We start from the raw sequence: 20,281 nt of genomic DNA on the forward strand, positions 1-20,281 counted from the left end.
AAAGACATTAGTTTACAGCCAAAAATACAAAATGCATATAAATAACTGCGTTTAAACTATAAAATATATGTGAATACACACGCACACATGTATATAGGGAGGGAGGGTTCTATGCAGAAGGCAGTTTTTTTGTGATAATAAAAAGGAACAAAAAATAAATCGTAATTGTTTTTATTTTAGAAAAACTATAAAATACAAAAAAAATGGTTGAATGCCATGTTTATTCATCTCTTTAAAATAATCTAATAGAATATATAAACAAAATCTCTTAACTTATACAGCCTACACATGTGATGGTAAACGTTTAAAAATAAATATAAAAAAAATATGAACAAGTTACTGTAATAGTTTTTAATATATATAACATTAATATTTGCATGTAAGAAGTAAAAGTTTTTAAAAAAATATCAACCATTAATTAGGAAAAAAAAACTCAATATTTAGGTTTCTTCTTTATCTTCTATAGCTAGCAATAATTTAGTCTATCGTAATTATTGTAACGAACCTCTCCCTATATATACATACACGCACAGAGTGAGAGCATAGTTACCGAAGCTCCTCTTTTGAAGGATCATAGAGCTTGAAAAAAAGTAGAATCTCATTCTTAGTTTTCACAGGTGGAGGAACTGGCGATAGATTCTACATCAATGAAAGTATGTACCGGTGATGGTTATAATATAAAGTTGAATATGTATATGAATGCTATGAATGTTATGAATGAAATATTACCTGCCCAGTTTCTATCTCCAGAAACATTTTAAGTTCAGCAGTGTTAGCCTTATTTAATATCTCCCTCAAATTTCCAACCTAAAAAACACACAAGATTTAACATGTTATTGATCTCCAAAACACTATACATATGGATGGATCTTATATTTTGAAACTTACAAGTCTTCTTTTTTGTATGCGTGCTACAAAGGTTGTTCGTTACCTTGTAACATAATTAACATTTATTTTGTTCCTTTAAAGTCACTTAACTTTCGATATATCTTTCCAATTAACATTTCTAAAATTGAGTCAAATGCACCATATATGAATCTTGGTTACTAATAAGCTAGCGATCGATATATCTTTCCAATTAATTTAACATAGGAGGTGCTAGCGAAGCTAAAAAATCACTAAATAATGAAACTTGAGTGTCAGATTCGGAAAGTAAGTTACTATTGTGTAACCCCCCACCCCCCCCCCCCCCCTTTTCTAAATATTAGAAATACATACAGGCTGCTCTTCTTCTCGGGGAGTCAATGGATGATACGGGCGGTAAGTAAGATTACAGCGTTTTGCCCAAAGCCAAAAACGTTGACATTGTACAGGTATACCAAAACATTTAGCTACTTCCTCCTGAAATAATAACATTCAAATGTTACTACAATAGCTTTGATTTTGATATATAAAGTATATAGTAATAATAATATATATATACCTTAAAAAGGGCAAAAGAGATTTGCTTTTCGACACGAAAACTAAAAACTTTATCATGATCCACTAGATCAAAAAATTTACTTTTCCCTATTTGTTGACGAAGATCCACATCACGAGCAACCTGCATGTACGCATCAGTTCATCGCGTAAGAAAAAAAAATAAGTATTTTTCAAACAAGTCACCGAAAGTTGTAACCTTTATGATAGTATGATGAGCGGATGACTTCCTTTTCATCTCCTCATCCAAAAGTCTATTTTTAACCAATTCCACTGAAATAATACCATTTGGTGTCGAATTTAATACCGAAGTTCTAAGTGCTTCCCATGAATCTGGTAATGTACCAAGAAGCCACAATCCTTGAACGTCGTCATCAATTTTAGTACCCATTTCAGAAAGCCGGTTAACAATTCCATGGAACTTATTCAAGTGATCTGACATGGCAGTTCCATCACGGTACCTTAGATTCATCGATTGTTTTATCACAAACATCTTGTCATGACATGTCTTTTGAGCACACAGCTGCCCAAGCTTATTCCATAGCGTACAGGCGTTTATTTCTTCGCTAACACTTGCTAATATGCAGTCATCGACCCATTGTCTAATATAGCCACAAACCCGACGGTGTAACAAGTTCCATTCATCATTGGTCTTGTCATCGGGTTTTTCAGAACAGGTAATTGGTTGATGAAATCCGTTAACATAAAGAAGATCCTCCATTCTTGTTTTCCATAACTGATAATTATAACAATTTAGATTAATCATTTGTGAAGTATTTGTCTCCATTGTTAAACGCTCTTTTGATACCCTGTTAATAAACATTTATAGGGGTGAGATCTGGTACAAGCAACTTTAATGTAAAAAAGTGTAAGAAGCATTAAATTAATTATCTTAGCGTTATAGCTTTGAACTAGTGTAATTATAAGTAATACTCTACAACAAAATGAACTAGAATACTGTTATTACTTTAGTTCAAAATCATTATAATGTAATAATAACCACTCTAGTATTAGCATAATTACTCTGATGCTTCATACACTTCTCAAGATGTTTGTATTTAATCCTAACATATATTATATATACACACACATGATACACACAGACACATAAATGTACATAAACAAACTATTTGAATGAATCAATGTAACACTAATAAATGTATTTATGAAATAACCATAACATAATAAAGACCTTGAGTATAACATATAAAAATATGCAAAGCAAACACATCCTCATACAAAATTCTACATGTTCGAAAAATCCTATTTTATTCAACAAAGGATCCAAACACCGAATTCCAAACCAAAACACAAACAAACAGAATATGTTTTCAAAACATATTTAACTTCTTATTAATTACAATAATGCCTCAAATCTCCTGACCATATTTTTGATAACAATAAGATGTTTGTTTAAAAACCATATGAAGTTCCAAGGGCTAAAGTTTTGTTTTTGAAACATATGAGATTCTTTAGCAAAACTTTGAATATTCCAAGGACAATTATGAAACATTTTATAAAACAAGTACAAAAAAAGTAGTTGGTCCCCTCTTTCAACCAATTTCTTAAACAAAAAAAAACATTTGTGTTACCCAACTTATATAATTTAATATATTTTGGCTCAATTATGGTTGACCTGCAGAATGGTTTCTGAGAGAACGTACAAGTCAAACTCTGAAGTTAGCGTTGGCCCGATTAAGACAACGGAGACAAGGAAAAGGGAAAAAAAAATTAGAGAAGGCGGTGACCTAAACACGAAAAAGAACAAAAAAAACGCCATTTAAAAAAAAATTTACACTACTAGAAAACAAGTCATTTTCTCACAAAATCTTCCTACAAATTTCTTACAAGTAGTTCCAACAGATTTCCAACAAAAAAATAAGCTCAAACTTTGCTACAATATTATCTAATAAACATTATGAATAGTTTTTGTAAGAAAGTTGTAGGAAGTTTACAACCACATGTTTTTGTAGCAATTTTGTAAGAAAATTTGTTGGAAAACGGTTGAAAACGATTTTCAAGCATGTTTTTTTCCAACAACTTTTTTGTTAGAAAATTGTTAGAAACTGGATTTTTCCAACAAACTTCCTACAATTCGGTTGTGAAAAAACATCTCTTTTTCTAGTAGTGTTACACACATTTCAACTTATTGTTTATAAACCCTAGAAATTACACAAATGATGTTACAATCGAACGTTATATATAAACATGAAAATAAATACCAAAAATTATACCAAATGAACTCAAAACCAAAAATTTTAATATATAAAAGTTGAGTCAATTACCTTAGAGTTGATACAAGCTCCTAAACCGGGACCAATTGGAACAAAGACTTCTTGCTTCAAGAGTTGAACATCTTCGTAATATGTTTTTACTTTTTAGGGTTTTGTTTGATTTTAGTATCAAATCATCAATTCTATTTCTATCTAAAAGTACTATGAATCTCGAGAGTGGAGCCAAATAGGATACCCAAGGGTTTTTTTTTCTTTTATTTATGTATAAAAATATATTGATTATTGTATAATAATAAAAAATATTATAGCTTTATACTAAAGGGTGTTTAGAATTTATTATTTGACTTTCTCATAACTTATAACTTTATCTACTCAGCAAATTTTAATTTTCTCATCAAACTTATAACTTATAAGTCATTAGAAGATAAAATAAGCAATCCCAAACACGTCCTAAAACAAATGTGGTAATATTTTTGAAGGTTTATAAAAATGGGTTGATGACAACATATTAACTCACGTTAGTGGAGAAACAAGTGCGCATACCTTGTGGAATAAACTCGGACAGTTGTGGTCTCAAAAATCATGTCATAGTAAATGTTTATGATACAACAACTTATGGGTCTAAGGTACCATGAAGGAACTACAATGTTAGATCACTTGCATATTTTCCAAGGAATTATTAACCGGCTTTCTGAAACCGGTATTAAATTTGATGACGAGGTTCAAGGATTTTTGCTTCTTGGTACTTTACCAGATTCATGGGAAACACTTGAAACTAATTCGATATTAAACTCGACACAAGATGGTGTTATTTCAATGGTGTGGGCTAGAAATAACGTTTTGAGTGAGGAGATGAGTAAGAAGTCACAATATTCCACTTTAGATTCAAATACTCAACCATCACATCTATGCATCATAAAGGTTACAACTTTCAGTTTAAAAAATACTTATATAGGTCATTGTTTTTTTAACTCGATGAATTAATGTGATTAGGTTGCTCGTGACGAGGATCTTCTTGAACAAATAGAGAAACATATATTTCTTGATCTAGTGGATTATGATAAGGTTCATTGTTTTCCTGTCAAAATGCAAATCTCATTTGCTCTTTTCAAGGTATTATCTCTGGTTTGATCAACTTTAATGTAACATTTATATATTACAGTGTTGATCGGTAATAGAAAGCCAAAAACATTGATATTTTACATGTATACTCTAGTAACTCCCAAATGTTTTTATTTTTCAGGTGGAAGTAGCTAAAGAATTTGGTATACCTGTACACTATCAACGCTTTTGGCTTTCAACAAAACCTGCAAAGATTCTTAACCTTATGTCTCGTTGGTTGAAGCTACAAGATGCAAAACATGCAAATCAAACTTATCGTCCTCATCATGCGTTCACTCCACAAGAAGAAGCTCAGTCTGTATGTATCTCATCTTTTATATATAGTGATAATATATGTGGGTTAATTAATACTCAAAATAGAACACAAACCATTCGTTTATGTAGTGTTTTGGTGTTCATTAACACTCTGATATGTTCTTAAGGTAGGGGAATTGTGTGAGGTATCAAAGGACACTAACAATGCTGAACTTAAGTTGTTTTTGGAGGTAGAACTTGGATGGGTAATCGTTCATCGACATGCTTTCATTAATATCAACTCCATGTTGTATATTAGTATTCAAAATTCTATATTATAATAAGTTAGGTTATTAATGTAGGATTCACGGCACATTCCCCCGCCTGCGAAACTTATGAATGAGATTCTACTTTTTTTCAAGTTTTATGATCCTTTAAAAGAAGAGCTTCGGTAGATATTATTCTCGATTTATTATTAATCTTGGTATTATTTTCATTTTATCTTGTTTAGTTGTTTTAACATTTTTAACGCGCATGTCAAAGGTATGTCGGGCGACTCTTTGTGAAGGATACTGGAAAGCCTAAAGAAATAGTGAGAAAGCTAAATGAGATGGCTGGCTTTGCTCCTGATCAAGAACCACAACTTTTTGAGGTCACTATTTCAATCTATATTTATTTTCTTCTTAGAGTAAAGTGTCATTTTCGTTCTTGTGGTTTGACAAATAATGTGAATTTAGTCTAAAAAGTTAATTTTTTGCATATGGACCCTCCATGTTTTCCAGTTTTTGTCACTTACATTCAAATCACTAATCCAGTCAAATTTAATCGTTAAGTCACGGGTAGACATGTCTTTTCACTTTTTCTTTATTATAATACTTATTTCAGTAAACTGCGGTTTTCGTCCCCCGGCCTGGTTTGTCCAAATCTGCAGTTTTAGTTCAGTGGTTTCAAATTTGCAGTTTTCTTCCCTATGGTTTCATTTCACTTGCAATAAACCTGAATTCCCTAATCTCGTTAAGTTTGATCGTTAAACTCATCAGTGTGCCCTTCACGTGAGGGGCAGTTTTGTTCCTTCTTTTTTCCCTTTTCCCCAAATACACCCCAGCCCCTCACGTGAGGGGGCTTGCGAATTACGACTGGGGTTTATTTGGGGAGAAAAACAACAAAACTGGTCGTCACGTGAGAGGCACACAAATGAGTTAACAACCAGACTTAACGAGGTTATAAATTCGGGTTTAATTGCAAGTAAAATGAAACTACAAGGACGAAAATTGCAAACTTGAAACTAATGAACTAAAACCGCAGATTTGGATAAACCACAAGGACGAAAACCGCAGTTCACTGAAATAAGTATTATAAAAAAGAAATAGTGAAAATGCATGCCTACCCCTGACTTGACGATTAAATATAACGGGGTTAGTGATTTGGATGTAATTGACAAGAAATGGGAAACGTGGAGGTGGAGGGTCCATATGCAAAAAATAATATTTTTGAACTAAATTCGCATTATTTGCCAAACACAAGGACGAAAATGACACTTTACTCTTCTTATTATTATGAATAATTTATATTGATCCTTTTTTTAATTCAGGAATTTAAGGTTAAACGTAATGTTACGTGTAAACACATCGATCAAGAGCTCACATATGAGGTTAGTCAGGCATGTTCACTTAATTTCTTCCTTAATCAAGTGTCACTTTTAACACTTCTTTTTTTTTTAGCTTAAAGATGGGGACATCATTTGCTTTCAGAAACTTCAGGCTGGAACCGTTAAATATCGTTATCCTGACGCTCCATCCTTTTTGGAACATGTTCGACGTTCGTGACAGTCAGGTATTAATTTATCAAATTTTATGTTAATAATAAAGTTCTTCCGTCGGTAACCAAATTGAACATTCAGTGAATCATTCAGTGGAATATTCATTTACATAATAAACGAATGAACACATATCTCATTTGTGCAGAACTAACATCTAAGAAACCATACGGTGGGCCGGAGTGTTCACCTTTTGAAGAATCCGCAAGGGCATTTTGGGAATATAATTTTTGGTCTTTACTTTCTTATCGCATTGATGCTTACTCCTATTTTTGCCATTTAGTAGATTATATTGTGATTTGAAGTTGCTTACTTTTGATTCAAGCTGACTAATACTCAAGGCTGAGAAACATCAGTTAATCACTAAAATAAATAATATAATTTCTGAAAACAATGTTGGTAAATTTTAGCAACCGATGGAATCTTCTCATGTTGTCGCCGAAAGCTTTTAGAACTTGATTTAAAAACTGATCACGTTTTAGTACTTAAATGAACAAATCTTCATGTTCATTCGTTTTGAAAACTAACATGGCCGTGTGTGTTACGTTTATTCTTTAATATTTTCCACAAACATTAACAAATACAAACAAACATCGGTGAAAGTAAGTTAAAGTAAACCGGAATAATCAACTTAAAGTCCAAATACTGTCAACTTCCTTGAACAAATATGTAAACTTGCATATATGAATGGGCATAAACAAACCTAACAAATGGGACATTTGTAAAGAAAAAAAATTGTTCATATTTTTTTCATTATTAAATACATGAACTACCTGCCAAACAGTTCATGGAACGTTCGATTCGTTTAGAGAGTGATATATATATATATTAAAAACTAAAATGAGTAGCTATATATTGATAGCAATCAGTTGGCCTACTGACATATGAACTTTACTGACAAAAAACTTGTTAAATTAATACCTAACCGTTACGAACATGTTCCAAAAAAGATGGAACATCAGGATGACGATATTTAAACGTTCCAGCCCGAAGACGTTTCTGGAAGCAAATGATGTCCCCATCTATAAACTGTAAACAAACATAAACGAACAAACGAACAAAGTGTTAACTTTTTGTGACACTCGATTAACAAAAAAAATTGATATGGTGATACGGAAACATGCCTGATTAGCCCGATATGTGACATCTTGATCAATATGTTCACACATAACAGTAGGTTTAAACTTAATTTCCTGAATTAAAAAAATGTTAATTTAAATGATTCATAATATATAAAAATATAAATAAATAAATAAATAAATAAAAAGTGACCTCAAAGAGTTGTATTTCTTGACTAGGATCAAAGCCAGCCATCTCATTTAACTTTGTCACTATTTCTTTAGGCTTTCCTGTAACCTTCACAAAGAGTCGTCCGACATACCTTTGACACACGCGTTAAAAAAATTTTAAAACAAGATCAAATGAAAACAATAACGAGATTAATACTTTGAGAAATCGAGAATCATAGCTACCGAAGCTCTTCTTTTGAAGGATCATAGAGCTTGAAAAAAAGTAGAATCTCATTCTTAGTTTTTGTGGGTGGAGGAACCGGCAGTGAACCCTACATCAATAAAAGAACCGGTGAAGTTTATAATATAAACTTATAAAGCTTTGAATATTAACATATATACAATATGGAGTTGAATATATATGAATGCATATCAATGAAATATTATTACCTGACCAATTTCTACCTCCAGAAACAACTTAAGTTCATCATTGGGGGCCTTCAGAAGCAACTCATGCAATTTATGGACTTCAAAAACACATTAAATTCAGCATGTTAATGATCACCAAAATACAATATAAATGGATGGTCTTTTTTTATTCAAAGTATAGCACTTTGGGTAAAACTCTATGTTAACGATTTCCTCACGCTGCCACCAGTGACGTGGCCAGGATTTTTTTTCTTTGGGTTCAGAAATTTTTGAGGGACAGACAACTGATTGTCTGCCACTAATGTTTATAGTCCGGTCCAGTTAAGCGGCTCAACTTGATTCACATAATAAAATAACAAAAAATCAAATTTAAATGCAAAAATTATTAAAAAATACGTAAATCGATATTAAAAGTCAATAATATAATTTTTTTAAGTGGCCTCAACGGGGTTATCCAGTATCCATATCTATCAAAACTTTTCTATATGCAAATCTTTTTCAATAAAATAAATGAAACTATCAGTTAAATGTTCATCACCAACCCGATTACGCAAATCGGATTTGACGTGCTTCATTGCTGAAAAGCATCTCTCAGTAGTTGCATTCACGACAGGTTAAACGAGATCTAGAGATCTAACTTTAGTCATCAGTTTACCAACGTAAAAATAATGTCTTTGTTTCAACCATCAATTGCACAGAACTAGTACTGGTTCGATGTCAAAATTTCTATGGCTACGTTGTCGAAACACACGAATATATATAACACTAATTTTTTTGTATGCCCCTAGTTGCCACCAAAGATACCAGCACATCAGCTACCAACATCATCATTTTGACTAGACGATCAAGTCAAATTACCTAGAATCTACATTAGTCGCTCTGAAACTGAGTACCTTTATTGTTACTAGTTTTGACTTCCAAAAATGTGATTTTTTTTTTGAAAATACATTAGAATAAATTAATAATGACAATCAGCTACTACAAAACGATTACAATAAAGTGACAGGCAAACGGGCAAAAAAGAATATAAATACATACAGGCAGAGCTTCTTCTTGTGAAGTTAATATACGACTAGGGCGGTAAGTCCGATTTGAACGTTTTTCCCAAAGCCCAAAAACGTTGATATTTTACCGGTATAGCAAATTTTTTAGCTACTTCCTCCTGAAAAAACAACATTTGAAATTAAGTTACTAGAGCAAGTTTCATATTTATATATAAATTTGATCAATAACAAGTAAATATATAATACCTTGAAAAGATTAAAAGGGATTAACTTATGGACACGAAAACTATGAACTTTATCATGATCCACGAGATCGAAAACTATATTCTTCCCTATTTGTTCATGAAGATTCGCATCACGAGCAACCTACACGCATTAGATCATCAGATCAAGAAAAAAAACAATGTATATAGAGTTATAGACTTAAAAAATTTCAAACAGGCGATTAAAAGTTGTAACCTTTATCGTAGCAATTATATCCTCCAACTTAATACTACGTTTAGCCAACTCCGAAGAAATAGCACCATATTTAGTAGCATCAAAGATTGAGGTTCATCCTTTAGTATATAGAGTCCGTTTTCCCAACGTCCTTTAGCAAGTACCTTTTTTGTTTTCCGATCATGAATAGTAAAGAAAGATTGAGAAAATAGGACATCAACTGGATGGTCCATGGTTAGCTTACTTACGGACAATAACTTCCCGATGACATTAGGGACAACTCGTACATCGCTTAATAAGATATTATTAGAAATATTAGATGTACCCGTATGAGTTACCGGAAGCCTAGTACCATTGGCAACCATATTTTGCATGTTACCCTCACATGGTGCTGAATGATTTAGAGATTCACACTAAGGGGTTACGTGAACCGCAGCCCCTGAGTCAACGATCCAATGGCTTTGGAATGAAGAGGTGGCTGCCATGGAGACAAGTCCCAGGTTAAAATTTTCGAATGGTTAGAATGTATATATAGTTTTTAGAAGAGAAGTATTAACCAGTAAATGGAAATAATATAGTTTTGATAAATAAATAACTTTGTTATATATAAATTAAGTGTGATTTTGTTTCCTTAACGTGTAGATAAATTCGAAGTGCATTAATGTTAAATAAAAATAGCCTTTATTACAAAGTGAATCATATCCAATATTATATATTATAAATTAACATAAAATATAATGCAAAATTGGTTCATTTACATGCCAATTTATTTATATATTTCAATAAAGTTGTGTATTTCAAACATTATAAATACAGGTATATTACTAGCTAGATAACATCAACTGGCCTGGTTTTGAGTATATGAGTTGATTGATTGTTAGTCTAAATTTTGAAAGTTTTCGCATTGTAATGTGTAATCTAACAAAAGTCACGCGTCTGGGTTTTTATGACTGATATGACATAACTTGAAAAAAATCTTAATTTATATAATACGTAATGTGATCGAATAACAAAATAAAGTTGGGTGACTTTAAAGGGACAAAACATCTATAAGTAACATTAGTGAAACAAATGGTAAACTTTATTATTATTATTTTTATTATTATTATTATTATTATTATTATTATTTTCCGTATAAAACTTAGCTATATATATTTAAATTTATTATATAAATTCCAGAGTTCTCTTTTTTTTTCTCTATACTCAAAGGTAGTTTAATATTACAAAATAAAAACTTGAAACAAATACATGATATTATAACAATAACATATCAACCAAATTTCCAAATACACATATAAATTCAAGAATTTAAACAATTCCAAATATGAAGCTATTTAGAAAACATATGGGATAACACACTTAATGCTTGTAGGAAAATCTTCAAACTTGTTTGCATACCACTTTCTAGTCTGATGACCCCTTGAAATCAAGTAACACGAAACACTAAGAGCGCAAGCAAACGCCATCGACGTCTGGCTAATAAAAGCAAACCCGTAGAACATCATGATTTCAAACAGATAATGAGGGCAGATAACGAGATTAAATAGTCCTCCACGAGGAATCTTGTACTCCTTTTTGTTGTTTGTTCTTAGTTTCGAGAGGAGATTGTGGTGATAAAAGTTGCCAATGATTCCCACGATAAACATGATCAAACCGACGTATGTTAGATCGATGAGGGGCTCAGGGAGTCCTCGGCTCAAATGTTGGACGACTATCATGCTTGTAGCAAGGTAGAAATAGGATGTGGAGATGATGAGAGTTGAACCTAAACCCATGTTGGCACTGTACTTGTGGACATAGAGAACCTACAAACCATAGCAAAATGGCAATAATATAATTTTGACAATAAAGCCTTTAAAGATCCCACCTTTTATTATAATTGTTCCCAACGGTCTATGACTAATAGAAATGCTAACATCGTTATTTGCAGGTCGTCGGATACACGCTTTTTTTGCCGGGAAACTCAACATGAACACCACCCCAACCACCACCACTTGAACACCACCAACAGATTCCGACGATGGTTCTCGGGATATGGCGACCTCAATAATTGAGGCTTTTACTAGAAAGAAGTTCCTAAAGAAAGAAGTTCCTAAAGGTCCGATCCATAGTCACATAAATCGCGGTACACTCCGGTACGGGTACGCGGTTCGGGTACGCGGTTCGCTAGGCTAGACGAATTCGGTACGGAGGGGGGTAGGTTCATTTTGATACGAACCGGTACGGTGTACCATGTAGTTCGGTTCGATGCACCAAATATAAAACTAGCTATTTATAATTTATATATATTATAAATTTAATTTAATACTTTTTATGTATAAATATATAAGTTTAATGATCAAATGTAAACTAGTGGTAATTGAGGGGGTTAATTGTTTGAATACACAAACTAATTTTACATTTTTAATAGGTTTTATGTAAAAGTTTATAAACTTTAGGGACTAAATGTAAAGAATGAGAGAGTATTGTGTAACATCCTAAAATTATAATGTTAAATAAAGAAAGTTACGTTTAGTGATTTCGCGTTATTAATTAATTAATGTCGAGTAAAGAACGGATCATGGACTTAGATTAATTAAGATGGGTTAAATGAGAATGGGCCTTAGGTCCATGGGCTTTAAGGGATATAAATATCCCCTAAACCAACCTAAAACCCTAAACCCTCATTTCATTTCCATCATAATCTCTACACACTCAAAAACACACACATACACTACACCATATTCGGCCGAGAGAGAGAGACATCCGAGACCAAGAATCAAGCCGACCATTATTAGATCTTCAATATACGAGATAACCAAGCAAACCGCGACCACACCGAACGTATAAAAGGTACGTTCTTGACCTTTAAAGTTCACGTAGTATTGAACGTTTTTACCTTAAAGGTCCAAGCTTTATAGTATATACGGGATATATATACGAACGAAAACGGTTAGGGAACGTAGGGGGTGATGTCGAACCATAACAAGGGTATTAAAATCGCCAAAATGCTTGATAAAAACCAAACCCGTAGCTGACCTGAACAACTTCGCCTGCAAAAGCTTAACTTCGCCTTCAAAGCATAACTTCGCCTTCAAAGCATAACTTCGCCTTCAAAGCTTAACTTCGCCTACGGCCAAGTTCGCCTAACTGGTAACTTCGCCTAAGGCCAAGTTCGCCTAATTGATAACTTCGCCTAAGGCCAAGTTCGCCTAATTGATAACTTCGCCTACGGCCAAGTTCGCCTAACTGATAACTTCGCCTAAGGCCAAGTTCGCCTAACTGATAACTTCGACTAAAGCTAAGTTCGCTTAAGGTTTAACTTCGCCTAAAGTTAAGTTCGCTTAGAAAATAAATTAAAAACCTAATGGAAAATGTGTTAAGACAGTTAATGTAAATAAAATTTTTCCAAGCCTTAGGTCCATGGGATTTAAGGGATATAAATATCCCCTAAACCCCAAACTATCTTTCATTTCACCATATTCTCTAACACTCCAAAACACACACACCACACACCAACACCGCCGCCGGCTGAGGGAAGAACCGAGCCAGATCCGAGAGAGAGAGCGATTAGTTGTGATAACAATTTAAACAAGATCCAAACAAGCTCAGAAAGGTATGATTCTTGATCTTTGAAGTTTAAAGATCCAAGTTTTATAGTGTAGATACGACCGAAAATGGTCGGTAAGCGTAGTGGGTGATGTCGAACCTTAACAAGGGTGTTAAAATCGCCAAAATGCTCAATAAAAACCAAAACAGCGGCTGATCTGGGCAACTTCGCCTTCAAAGCGATAACTTCGCCTTCAAAGCGATAACTTCGCCTGAGGCCAAGTTCGCTTAATTGACAACTTCGCCTAAAGCTAAGTTCGCCTAAGGTTTAACTTCGCCTAAAGCTAAGTTCGCCTAAGGTTTAACTTCGCCTAAAGCCAAGTTCGATTAGAAAATAAATTAAAAAAAAAAACTAATGAAAAATGTGTTAAGACAGTTAATGTAAATAAAATTTTTCCAAGCTGACCTGGCAGCTCGACCCCAGCCAGGGGCTCTGCTCCTTGGACCCTGCCAGGGGCTGCCGCCCCTAGACCCCGCTGCCAGGGGCGCTGCCCCCGGACCCCCGTTCGTTGTGGGTAGTAGTTAAGACTAGAAAGATGATATGAGTAGTGATAGTTGTTTGATACGTATACTTGTTATACAGTCAGTCGTGCACAACTGAAGAAAGGGATTACGATTAACGGTGAACGTAACCGTGTTCAGGTGAGTTTCTAGCCCCATTTCTTGTTATGTTTTCGGGGCTGTGTGCATACTTGATGTGTTGATTAATACATTTATCCTAAGTGTTAAGTGTATGCCATATGTGATATATGTGATATGAATGAATGATTGCTTGATGGTACGTGAACGATCTTCGGATATTGCACGTACTGTCAGGTTGTAACGCTAGGTATAAGGTAAGTATGTTATGTCTGCTTATGTGTATGAATGTGAGAAAGTTAATAAAAGAAGGAAAGGATGGTTGTATGGTAACGAAGAGGGAATCGAACCCTACTAATATTCGAGAACTAGGGAACCGAACCCTACTAATATTCGAGGAAGGAGGGTACCGAGCCCTAATAATACTCGAGGTATGATGTATGGTTGTATGGTAACGAAGAGGGAATCGAACCCTACTAATATTCGAGAACTAGGGAACCGAACCCTACTAATATTCGAGGAAGGAGGGTACCGAGCCCTAATAATACTCGAGGTATGATGTATGGTTGTATGGTAACGACGAGGGAATCGAACCCTACTAATATTCGAAAACTAGGGACCAGACCCTTATAATATCTGTGATGTTAGGGACCAGACTCTTATAATATCTGTGATGTTAGGGAATCGAACCCTTCTAATATTCGAAAACTAGGGACCAGACCCTTATAATATCTGTGAGGTTATAGGGCGAAAGGCTCTTTAAAACGTATGATTATGTATGTAAAGAAAGTATGAAGGTAAAAATGAAAGTAAAAGCACTTAGGTGTGTATGAAAGAAAGTTAAGAGGTTAAGTATGAAATGTAAGAATGTATTGTATGATTATGTGATTAACTAGAACTCACTCAGCGTAGCTGACTTTTAGTATGCACGCAGGTGAGTAGGATGAGGCAGCTCGCTTGAGGAGACACGTGGCACTGAATAAGAGTCTGGCATCTGAAGACTTATGATGTTTTAATTTTAATGCTTTAATGTTGAAAGACAAAGGATGTTTTGAGACAATTTATGAATTATGTAATGTTTTATGAAAGTTTTTAAATTCCGCGAATGTTTTAATTAACTCTGATATTTAGAACTGCGTTTATGAGTAAATCCAACAAGAAAGTAGGGTTACCGGTGACGGGGCCTTACAATATTCCATCTAATGTTATGAACACCATTGCTCATTCTGCTCAGTTTCACGGGTTGCTCCACGAGAACCCGCACTCTCATCTCACTCGTATTGCACGTATCTGCGACACGTTTCATCTTGCTGGCGTATCCGAAGACGCCATAAAACTCCGAATCTTTCCGTTCTCACTCGTTGATCATGCGAGTCTGTGGCTTGAGTCCCTCCCACAGAGATCCATTGCTACTTGGGCTGCCATGCAGACCCAATTTCTTGAAAAATACGATCCTCCGGCTAAGGCCGCTCGTTTGCGTAACCAGATTCATTCTTTCCAGATGGAGGACACCGAGAGCTTCTACGAGGCGTGGGAAAGGTTCAAAAATCTACTTGCATTATGTCCAAACCACGGCCTACAAGACTGGGCGGTTGTCGAGAAGTTCTACAACGGAGTGACGTACGCAACTCAGAGTATGCTCGACACAGCTGCAGGAGGTAACCTACTGACAACGAAAGATACGGATGAGTGCATTGCCTTGTTTAACGGTTTAGCCATGAGTGGATACCAGCGACCACCAGTTAAGAGTACCAAAACCGTTGATTCCTTATCACGCGGCATGCATTCGGTCGACACGAACACCGCACTTGTGGCACAAGTTGAAGCGTTAGCAAAGATCGTGAAGGACTTGCAGGTGAAAAGTAAGTTATGCGAGATCTGTAGAGGGGGGCACGATACCGTTCAATGCCCCGTAGGTTTCCAGGAGGAGGCAGTCGACTTCGTTAATAATCCAAACCGAAATCAACATTCTTTCAATTCTTATAATTCGGGGTGGAGAGGTAACCAAAATTCCAACTGGAGGAACGGAAATCAGTCCGGCTTCCAGCAACGTCAGAGCCTATTCCAGGATTCCGGTGAAGGACCGAGTAGTAGGGAGAAGAAGCCCACGTTAGAGGAGATGATGGCACAGCAGACACAGATGCTGTCGCAACTCATGACTCGAGAGGACTCCCGTCACAAAGAAACTCAAGAGAAATTCCGGGAGCACGAGTCATTCATGAGAAATCAAGGAGCGTCAATTCAAAATCTTGAGCGTCAGATGGGAGAGATAGCAAGTCGTCTAAATGAGAGGTCGCCAGGTACACTTCCAAGTAACACTGAACAAAATCCGAAGGCGTTCGCGAAGGCTGTGACGACAAGGAGCGGTGCGGGGGCACGTAGCGAGCCTGTGATTCAAAAGGCGACGAGAGGAGTCGTTAGCGAGCCTATGGTAGATGTGGAGGAGCAGGTAGACGAGGAGATTCAGTTGGAGTCTCCACCGGCCGAGGTGCATCGGAGGCACAGCCCAGGAAGTACAGCACAGGCCGAGAACCAACCATCACCCAGCACACCACCGAGAGTCTACAAACCTAGACTCCCATTTCCCGGGAGAGTCCGTAGGGATAGAGACGAGGAGCAAAACTCCAAATTTCTTGATCTTCTGAAGCAACTTCATCTTAATATTCCTTTCCTTGAGGCACTTACGCAAATGCCCAAATACGCAAAGTTTCTTAAGGATATTCTTTCGAACAAAGAGAAGTTGGCCGAAGTCTCTTCCATTCCTTTGAGTGTTGGTTGCTCTGTAGTCTTGCAGAGAAAGTTACCAGAAAAGATGTCCGATTCTGGGAGTTTCACAATTCCCTGCATCTTAAGTGATAATACGGTCGTCCATGCGCTGGCAGATCTTGGTGCCAGTATTAATCTCATGCCGTATTCCGTGTATCGCAAGTTGGGACTAGGCGAACCGAGGCCTACCCGTATGAGTATCCAGCTTGCTGATCGTTCTGTGAAATACCCCCGATGGGTGGTTGAGAACATGCTTGTTCGTGTAGACAAGTTCATCTTCCCGATGGACTTTGTCATCCTGGACATGAACGATGACGATAGTGTCCCACTCATCTTGGGCCGACCATTCCTTGCCACTGCACAGGCATTGATCGATGTCTGCGAGGGTAAATTAATCTTAAGAGTTGGGGATGAGAACGTCACTTTTGACGTTCGACAGTCACTGAAACACCCCAAGTCTGCTGATGACTCCTTATACTTCATTGATACCATCATGGAGCATGTCGGGGAGTTTTTCAGCGAAATTTGTGGAGGATCTGCCTCCGACACCCAGATTCTCAATAGGGAGATTCCGGAGATTGAAATGGTTGCCGTAACCAATCAGTCCTTAAATGACGACACCGAGTCGCATACCCCTGAATCTGGCGTGTCTGCTGAGATCGTACGAGACGATCCGATGGACCGACCTTCAGTCGAGAGTCCTCCTCTTTCCATAGAGCTTAAGGATTTACCTTCCCACCTTGAGTATGTTTTTCTAGATGAAGAGAGGAAGCTTCCGGTTATCATTGCATCTGCGTTGACCGAGGTCGAGAATGAGAAGTTGTTGAGGGTGCTACGAGAGAACAAGGAGGCTATTGCTTGGAAGATTATCGACATCAAGGATATCAACCCTTCGTTCTGCACTCATAAAATCCTCATGGAGGAAAATTTCAAAACTGTCGTCCAGCCGCAACGGCGGCTTAATCCGAAAATGCAAGAGGTTGTAAAGAAGGAGATTATTAAACTCCTTGATGCGGGGATCATTTTCCCCATTTCTGATAGTGCTTGGGTGAGTCCAGTCCAAGTGGTTCCTAAAAAGGGTGGCATGACTGTCGTCACCAACGAGAGGAACGAGCTTATTCCCACGAGGACTGTAACGGGATGGCGAGTCTGCATCGACTATCGCCGACTGAATGATGCCACCAGGAAAGACCACTTTCCTCTCCCATTCATTGATCAGATGTTAGAGCGTTTAGCAGGTCAGCAGTACTACTGCTTCCTAGATGGTTTCTCCGGGTACTTCCAGGTTCCGATAGCTCCAGACGACCAGGAGAAAACCACTTTCACCTGCCCTTACGGAACGTTTGCTTATAAACGTATGCCGTTCGGACTTTGTAACGCTCCGGCCACATTCCAGAGGTATATGGTGGCCATTTTCCATGATATGATCGAGGACTCCATGGAGGTGTTCATGGACGATTTTTCCGTATTTGGGAGTTCCTTCGATCATTGTTTATCAAATCTCGAGAGGATGATGTCCCGCTGCGTTGACACCAACCTAGTCCTTAACTGGGAGAAATGTCATTTCATGGTTCGCGAGGGTATTGTTCTGGGTCATCGAATCTCAAGTGCGGGGATAGAGGTTGACCGGGCAAAGGTCGAGACCATTTCTAATCTTCCCCCGCCTACTTCTGTGAGATCAGTTCCTAGCTTCCTAGGTCATGCTGGGTTCTACCGCCGGTTCATCAAAGATTTTTCTAAAATCGCGAGACCCATGACCAAACTTTTGGAGAAGGATGCTCCATTTATTTTTTCTGAGCAGTGTATCGAGGCATTTGATCTTCTAAAAGACAAACTAGTTAACGCCCTGATCATGGTTGCTCCCGACTGGTCGTTACCATTCGAGTTGATGTGTGACGCAAGCGACTTCGCAGTCGGAGCGGTTCTTGGACAACGGAAGGATAAACATTTCCATCCGATCTATTATGCGAGCCGGACCTTAAATAGCGCACAGGAAAGCTATACCACCACCGAAAAAGAGCTTCTAGCTGTGGTGTTCGCTTTTGACAAATTTAGGTCCTATCTGGTTTTGTCCAAAACGATTGTTTATACGGATCATGCCGCTATTAGATATCTTTTCAGCAAGCAGGATGCTAAGCCTCATCTTATCCGATGGATCCTGTTGCTGCAAAAGTTCGATATAGAGATCCGTGATAAAAAGGGGGCCGAGAATGTGGCGGCTGATCATCTTTCGCGACTAGAGGGAGTTGATTTAGGAGACTCGGGAGTTAGGATCGACGATCGTTTTCCGACGGAGAGTCTGATGTTCGTTACTGCACAAGAGGTAGGTTTTCCATGGTTTGCTGATTTCGCGAACTATCTTGCTGACGGATACCTCCCAAAGATGCCTTACCAGCAAAAGAAGAAATTCTTTGCTGACATCAAATTTTACCTTTGCGACGATCCATATCTTTTCCGCATTGGTGCTGATCAGCTTATTAGGAGGTGTGTAGATGTCAAGGAAGGATGGCAAATTTTGAGCCATTGTCATGTGGGACCGACTGGAGGTCACCACGGTGTGAGTTCTACGGCAAAGAAAGTCTTTGATTCTGGTTTTTACTGGCCGTCAATCTTTAAGGATGCTCACCTGTTCGTTAAGAGTTGCGATCGTTGCCAGCGTGTCGGCAACATTTCTTCGCGAAACGAAATGCCCCAGAATGCCATTCAAGTTTGTGAGGTTTTTGATATATGGGGTATTGATTTCATGGGACCGTTTCCATCTTCGCGTGGAAACAAATACATACTCGTGGCCGTCGATTACGTGTCTAAGTGGGTTGAGGCCAAAGCTCTACCCACCAATGATGCCCGAGTGGTAGTCCGTTTTCTGAAAAATCTATTTGCTCGTTTTGGAGTCCCGAAAGCCTTGATCAGTGATCGAGGTACTCACTTCTGCAACTCGCAGATGAATAAGGCGTTGAAGCATTATGGGGTCACCCATCGGCTTGCAACCGCCTACCACCCACAGACTAGTGGGCAAGTAGAAGTGAGTAATCGGGGAATCAAACGTATTCTTGAGAAAACGGTTGGTTCAAATCGTCGGGATTGGTCCGACAAATTAGATGACGCTCTGTGGGCCTTCCGTACAGCCTACAAGACTCCGACTGGTTCCACACCATTTCGGATGATTTAGGGGAAGGCCTGTCATCTTCCTGTTGAATTGGAACACCGCGCTTCATGGACCCTTCAAAGGGTTAATCTGGATTTACCCGCCGCAGAGGGTAATCGTTTCCATCAATTACATGAATTAGAGGAGCTCCGGGATCACGCATATGCACAATCATTTCGGTATAAGGAGCATACGAAGGAACTGCATGATAGGAAATTAAAGGGTAATAAGCAGTTCAAGTGTGGGGATAAGGTTTTACTGTATAACTCACGGTTAAG

The 20,281-nt window shown here is 37.1% G+C and overlaps 1 protein-coding gene across 1 annotated transcript; it reads right to left on the bottom strand.

The window, feature by feature from the left end:
- Nucleotides 1-11,259: 11,259 nt before the first annotated feature.
- On the bottom strand, nucleotides 11,260-11,730 carry LOC143598147 (steroid 5-alpha-reductase DET2-like; the record flags this gene model as incomplete). Its single annotated transcript, XM_077076442.1, has 1 exon — nucleotides 11,260-11,730. A coding segment is annotated over one exon (471 nt), but the record flags the coding sequence as incomplete, so codon positions are not given.
- Between the last annotated feature and the right edge of the window lie 8,551 nt (nucleotides 11,731-20,281).

This window comes from Bidens hawaiensis, unplaced genomic scaffold, assembly GCF_021521415.1.
Source record: "Bidens hawaiensis isolate Kalapana, Puna unplaced genomic scaffold, B.hawaiensis_p1.1 tig00049702_1, whole genome shotgun sequence".
Taxonomy (NCBI): domain Eukaryota; kingdom Viridiplantae; phylum Streptophyta; class Magnoliopsida; order Asterales; family Asteraceae; genus Bidens; species Bidens hawaiensis.